The sequence below is a fragment of the Canis lupus genome, chromosome 6 (assembly GCF_003254725.2).
Source record: "Canis lupus dingo isolate Sandy chromosome 6, ASM325472v2, whole genome shotgun sequence".
Classification (NCBI taxonomy): Eukaryota; Metazoa; Chordata; class Mammalia; order Carnivora; family Canidae; genus Canis; species Canis lupus.
Window position 1 is genome coordinate 46,045,246 of NC_064248.1, and position 7,629 is coordinate 46,052,874.

At 37.0% G+C, this 7,629-nt stretch overlaps 1 protein-coding gene across 1 annotated transcript; it reads left to right on the forward strand.

Annotated features, from left to right (window-relative positions):
- The first annotated feature begins 4,829 nt into the window (after window positions 1-4,829).
- Window positions 4,830-5,049, forward strand: LOC112679095 (protein dpy-30 homolog). Its single transcript, XM_035718277.2, has one exon. The coding sequence runs from the start codon at window positions 4,830-4,832 to the stop codon at window positions 4,995-4,997; it is 168 nt and encodes a 55-aa protein (XP_035574170.1). The 3' UTR covers window positions 4,998-5,049.
- The last annotated feature ends 2,580 nt before the right edge of the window (window positions 5,050-7,629 follow it).

Genomic DNA, 7,629 nt, shown 5'->3' on the forward strand with positions numbered 1-7,629 from the left:
CAAGTAAATAATTATAATTTGCTATAAAGACCTATACTTATTTTACAAAAAAATCTTTTCAATTCCAAGAAATAAAAACATGTAAATGTTACCTCAGGTGACGAAGATGTATTTTAAAGCTTTTTGTAACTAAATACTATTTATTTGTAAGAATATTAGGGAACAAAGATATTTTTCTTAATGGTTTAATAGTTTGGCTTTATGGAAATCCATAACATAATTACTAACACAGCACTAACATTCCCCCTGGGACTGTAGTGACCTGATATCACATTATATCTGTTCTCTACCTTTCTGCCTCTCTGCATCTCTACATCATCAACTTTCTGCACTCTAGTCTCCTCTCAGGGTTACAGTGTCACTTCCTCCTGGCTTCTGTTTATTGTTTTATCTCTATTTCCCCTTCTGCTCCTCTATTTCAAGTTCCTTTAGCTGTCAAAGCTGGATGATCTATTCAATCCTTTCTATTCACCCATTTAGAAAAAAATTATTTGGAAATGAAATCACCTTAGGCCAGCGATTCTCAAAATGTGGCCTCTGGAGCCCCCATGGTCCCAGGTGGGCTTTCAAAGAGGCTGCAAATTCAAAACAATTGTCATGAGATGCTTGGGTGGCTTAGCGGTTAAGCACCCGCCTTCCGGCCCAGGGCCTGATCCTAGAGTCCAGGATCTAGTCCCACATCAGGCTCCCTGCATGGAGCCTGCTTCTCTTTCTGCCTCTCTCTCTGACTCTCTCTCTGCATCTCTCATGAATAAATAAACAAAAATAAAAAAAAATTGTCATAACAATATTGAGATTTCATTTCCCTTCTTCACTGCATTGCCATTTACACCAATGCTTGCAAAAGCAACGATGTGTAAAATGGTAGTGCCACACATAAAGCAGTGGCAACAACAAAGTATCATACTAAGTACTAGTACTACTCATTATAGCCACCTTCTCTTAACTAAAAAAGTTCCTACTGCTAGTACTAGTACTACTCATTACAGCAGTTTCAGTTTCACTTGAAAATGTCCTGGGAAAGTCATGATAATTATCAATGTTATTAAATCTCAAACTTTGAATGCATATTTTTTTTAAAAAATTGAGAAAGTAGAGAAATTATAAATCAATTTGCTGCATTCTAATCCATAATGACTTCCTTAAAGAAAAACACTTGTGCAATCAAGTTGCAACCAGAATTTGAAGCTTTTTCATAGAACATTGCTTGTACCTGAAAGAATGACTGACAGCTGATGATTATTTAGACTTTAATATCTATCATATGTTTTCTTGAAAATGAATGAAAGCATGTCTATCACCTCAAGGAAAACAATAGTGACTGTCAACAATTATAATATTTGAGTTCTCAAGATGTTATGAACTGAATTTTGGTGTCCCCCTCCAAATCCATATGTTGAAATATTACCCTTTAATGTGATGTTATTAGGAAATGGGTTTTGGGGAAGTAATTAGGAATAAATGATGTCATTAGGGCAGGAAGCCCTTATGAATACGATCAGTTCCCCTGTAAGTGTCAGAAAGCTTATTTCTCTCTGCTATCCACCTCTTCAGGATACAAGAAGTCTGCGTTCTGCAACCGGAAGAGGGCTCACACCAGAACTTGACCATGCTGGCTGGCACTCTAATTTGGGGCTTCCAGCCTCCAGACTGTGAGAAAATACACGTGTGTTGTTTATAAGCCACCCAGTCTATGCTACTTTGTTATGGCAGCCCAGACTGAGACACAGGAGAAAATTAGAAATTTGGAACTTTTCTATCCACCACCATGAGGTTGACAGCTTCCCAATGCCTACAGAAATAGCTGATGGCATTGTTTATGTTGTTAATGAATGTGAACCCTTGATATACTATAATAAAATGTGTCAGCTTTTGAAAAATCTGCATTTCTCAATGAAATGAAAATAGGTGAAGCGGATTAAGAGTACACTTATCTTGATGCACACAATATATGGTACTGCTAAGTCACTATATTGTACATGTGAAACTAACATAACACTGATGTTAACTACACTGGAATTAAAAAACAATTTAAAGACTGTAACTTAAACAAACTACAGGAAAAACCAATTCATTTTAATGAAAGATACAAAAGTGTTTATTCATATTGTTTCACATCCCATATTTTAAGTAATGTTTATGAAACACATGGAGTTTTGCTACCCTGACGAAGGAGAATATCTTCCACTGTATGAAAAGGTTATTAAAATACTACCCCCTTTTCTACTTACATATCTATATAAGGCAGGATTTTTTTCATTAGCTTTATCTATAGGTACAAATCACAGCAATTATATTTAGATGTAGATAGGAAGCACAGCTGTCTTGTTAATCCAGATATTAAGGAAACTTGAAAAAATATAAGAAAGTATTACTCTTTTTTGCTCATTTTCATTTTTATTTATTTATTTTTTAAATAAATAGGGTTAAAAAGAGTTGACTTAAGGGGCACCTGGGTGGTTCAGGTGGTAAGCGTCTGCCCTCAGCTCAGGGACCTAGCCTTACAACAGTTTGCTTCTCCTACCTTTGCCCCTCCCCCTGCTGTGTGTTCACTCTCTCTCTCTCTTTCTCTCTCTCTCTCTCTCAATAATAAATAAAATCTTAAAAAAAAAAAAGGTCGACTTGTAATGGGTTTATTAAGGTTGTTTTATTTGGAAAGAATTTTTCTTTTTTTAATTTTTTAATAATAAATTTATTTTTTATCGGTGTACAATTTGCCAACATACAGAGTAACACCTAGTGCTATTGATGATCTCGCCAAGTGCCCACCTCAGTGCCCGCCACCCAGTCACCCCCACCCCCCTGCCCTCCTCCCCTTCCACCACCCCTAGTTCGTTTCCCAGAGTTAGGAGCCTTCCATGTCCTGTCTCCCTTTCTGATATTTCCCACTTATTTTTTCTCCTTTCCCCTTTATTCCCTTTCACTATTATTTATATTCCCCAAATAAATGAGACCATATAATGTTTGTCCTTCTCCGATTGACTTATTTCACTCAGCATAATGCCCTCCAGGTCCATGCACTTCGAAGCAAATGGTGGATATTTGTCGTTTCTAATGGCTGAGGAATATTCCATTGTATACATAGACCACATCTTCTTTATCCATTCATCTTTCGATGGACACCGAGGCTCCTTCCACAGTTTGGCTATTGTGGACATTGCTGCTAGAAACATCGGGGTGCAGGTGTCCCGGCGTTTCATTGCAACTGTATGGAAAGAACTTTTCTTATTGAAGTATAACACACAACATATTAGCTTCAGGAAAATAAGGACTATAACTATAGATTGTTATTTTTAAAATAATAATCATACATAATGATATACAATGAAAGGAGTTTAACAGTTTTGGTTAGGTTGTTATTAGATGTTTATTGGGCACTGTTCTTTAAATAAATGTAAAACATTTTTAAAAATGAAATACAACACAAGTGATTAACACATACACTAGATAGGTTTCAAATAGAAATGGAAAATAATAGAAGATGCTGGACTTAAAACAACTAACTGGAAATTCTATTAATGTTATCATGAAATGTTCTGCTGGGTTACCAGAAGTAAATTCCAAAGGGAATTCAAAACATCTTCCTTCAAAGAATTTCTTGAATTATTGCAGGCATTTTTAGATTCAAAGAGAAATATAAATGATCGTATTTTAACTGTGTGGTATTCTATTTTTTTTAGTTTTGAATTTGTATGTATTTTAGCATTCTTAAGTAAAGAGTTGAGAGGCTAACAGACAAATGAAAACTTCAATATCACTCATTATCAAGGAAATACAAATCAAAACCACAAGAAGATAACACCTCACACTTGTCAGAATGGCTAAAATTAACAACTCAGGAAACAACAGAATTTGACGAGGATGCGGAGAAAGAGCAACCCTGTTGCACTGCTGGTGGGAATGCAAACTGGTGAAGCCACTCTGAGAAACAGTGTGGAGGCCCCTCAAAAAGTTAAAAATAAAACTACCCTATGATCTAGCAATTGCACTAGTAGATATTTACCCAAATGATACAAAATGATATATATATATATATATATATCCTTTTCAATCAGTATTTTTGTATAATTTACTATAATAATTGTTATTTTGTATCATTATCACAATGTATATTATTTTGTATCATAATTTACATAATTTACTATTACAGATATATATATGTATCTGTAAATGTTTAATGGCCGGTTAATTATATCACTACATTTTTATTGCAGTATAGTACTCATTTAAGCACTTAAAAATGGAAGGTGTACAAAGATTAAGACACGGTACATTGACTAAATATTTGGTTTCTTATATAAATAAAGGTCATGAGCACACTGTTGACATGTAATACTGTTATAATGCAACAGTTGAACTTGGAGCGTCTATGACAGAAGTCATCTGTCGTTAAACAGGAAACAAAGCTGAAAAGGACCACGTTGAAACTACTGAGACTGACAAGTCGGGACTGTAGGAGCAACAGACAACCTGTCCTAAGGTCCTGAGAGGCCCGCGGGGCTTCCGCAGCCGGGAGGCGGCCTGGCCTGGCCCCGCCCTATCCCTCCCGCTCCTCCCTGCCCCGCCCCGCCCTTCCCTGGCCCCGCCCCTGCCCCGCCCTGCCCCACCCCGCCCCGGCCCATCCCTCCCTGCCCCGCCCCAGCCCCACCCCCGCCCCGCCCTCGGCCCACCCTGTCCTGTCTCGGCCCATCGGTCCCCACCCCTCCCCGCTCCCCCTCCCCCCTTCCCCCCTCCTACCCCCCCCCCCCGGTGCCCCCGCCCAGACCGCCTCCCGGGGACTGTGACTTGCAGGGTCCGCCCTGGAGCCAGAACAGACGCCAGAGAGACGGATGCAGGTCGCAGAAAGCCCTCGTTCTGAGGACGGTCTTGCTCACAATGTGGACGGGATAGCAGACAATGAGGAGATTAATGCAGAAAAGTCATCAAAACAGAAAGTGGATCTCCAGTCTTTGCCAACCCGTGCCTCCCTGGATCAGACAGTCGTGCCTATTTTATGACCGGGCCTCGCTGTGCTTGCAAAACAAAGACCACCAAATCCCATTGAATTTCTAGCATAGTATCTTTTAGAAAACAAGGCAGAGTTGGAAGATCAAAACTGACTTACTGGGAAGCACAGAAAAATTTGGTTTCTACTGTAGATTTACATGATTAATAGGCAGCTTTAATTGCCATGATTTTTTCCCCCTTTTTGGAAATATAAGAACCTTCAGGACAACAAAACTTATTTCCGGAATTGCAGAAGAAAACATATTTCCCTTAATTTGATTTACTCACCATACTTATTTAATGAGTGTATTCTGTGCAATTTTTTTTCTCAGATTGTCTTTAACTTTGTTTTTAAGATAACCTTCGAAATAATCCGTTAAAGCATCCAAAAAAAAGACTCTCCTCACACATATGGAGGGGCTGCAATGCTGCATCTAGGTACTCTTCCAGCTTCATAGACCCTTTGGAGCCATGCTCTGTTGGAAAATTTCAGGGTGGCATAGTGACGTCTTCAGGTTTACTGATGCTCAGATAACGGTTTGTCCCCTGGACCTTCAGAGATATGCTGTCTTTCTTCTTTCTTTCTTCTCTACTAAACAGTCTGCTCCCAAGGACAGTGGGATATTCACCGCTCCCCAAACATAGTCTCCAAGTGTGATGCCCCAGAATATATGTGTGCGTGTGTATATGTGTATGTATATATACACATATATATGTATGTTTATTTGCCTGTATTTCCAAATAGTAACAAATTATTAAAGATTATTGAGTTAAAGACGTTAATGAATGTCAGATTTATTTATCCAGTGCTTTCTGCATTTGCTCAACATTTCATTCTACTTGTCATTTACTTTAGAAGAAGGAGATGGTGGTATTTGTTACATCCATCTGGTCCTATTGCTTTTATGGAATTGCGCATCAGCTAGAATTGGGTGTAGCATGTAAGTCCTGAGATTCTGCAGGTTCTCCCTTATTTGGTCAAAGTCCTTCTATAAATCAGGGTTTCATAAGTAACACATTTTATCCTACAGAGGTGGAGTATTATTTGTTACTTCATTTTTTTAATTTAATTATATTAACTACTCTCCACCTATTGATTCTTTTCAGACTTGTTTAGTAAAATATCACATTTACAGATTGCTTTAAGTTTTCATGTTTTCAGATGAGAATTTTATTTAAATTAATTACTGAAATAAACATTCGAATATAATATTGGCACTATTATTTCCTGATGAAGAAATCAGTGTTCAGGTAAGTTACTTACTTAGGATAACTTAGTTGACAGTATAGAAGAATCGGAATTTGGACTTGAATGCAATATTTTTATTTCAAATTTTCTATTATCAATATGTTTTAACTTCTTTCATTAAAATTATTGTGTGCTGAGGGGCTCCTGGGTGACTCAATTAGTTAAGTGTCTGCCTTTGGCTCAGGTCATGATCTCAGAGTCCTGGGATCAAGCCCCATCTGGGAGCAACCTGCTCAGTGGAGAGTCTGCTTCTTCCTCTCCCTCTGCCCCTCTCCTCTGTTCAGGCACTCTCTCTCAAATAAACAAATAAAATCTTAAGAAAATATATTTTCTTAATATATTAAGATATAACCATTTAAGTGAAATTAACGGAATCAATTTCTCCATAGAGCCTTCTCTAAATAATGTCTAGATATTTGAGTGAGAGATTTAACGGTTACATCCTGACTGATGACAATGTCAAATACATATTTGAAACCTGTTTTTTATTTCTTCCTTCCTTCCTTCTTTCCTTCCTTTCCTTTCATATTAGTTGATGGTTTAATGGATAGAGGGATTAACATCTGTTAGAATATTCTTAATCCTTTGACTACTAATGCAATATGAATGAACATAGAAAGAGACTTTAAAGTAGATGCAGTACAGGAGGTGGGCATAGTTCTAATTATTGGGTGTCAGTACCAATAGATGTAAAAACTATACAGAAGGGAATATGGAAGCAAAGGCAAAGATAATAAACTAAGAATTTAACTAATTAGGAAAACTGAATTTTTATTCAGCTCTATAAGTCCACTGAGAAATCATGTGTCCTAAAAGTAAAAATAAATAAAACTTCCCAATCAGATTTTCTAAGATGGGTCATAAATATGTTATGTATGAGAACCAGAAGATAATGCCATGGAAAAATTAATAGTGATTGGTTTTCATTCTTCAGCACTTCTGGCTCACTGAATGAGAGGATCAAAGAAAGGATAACTGTAGATAAATGGAAGCTAATTCAGAATGTATTCACCTTTATGTAAAAGTTTTAAAAAAATACATTCACAGCTTTCACTATTAGTTATGCTACTTCAACAGCATGGATAACTTTAATACTCTGGGATTATTACTGTTGCCATTTGTTGCTACTACTATTTATTACTACAAATGGTTGTCCAATACTTTTAATTCACTAGTGAATATTCATAGTATGTTGCTTTGTACTTGAACTTTTTGTTTAACCACAGAAGATAGGCATGGCTTGTCTCTGAAACAACCAGCTGAAGGATCTGCACTCTAATTTTCAATTTTATTATTGCAATTGGCAAATAATTAGTTTCAGTTGGTACATAAAATGTTACTCATTTCATGTGTCATTTTGCAAACTTATTTTGTAGATAACATTTGTTATAATA

Excerpts from the sequence above, each read along its gene's own strand:
- LOC112679095 (XM_035718277.2), top strand. The coding sequence starts at position 4,830 with ATGCAGGTCGCAGAAAGCCCTCGTTCTGAGGACGGTCTTGCTCACAAT.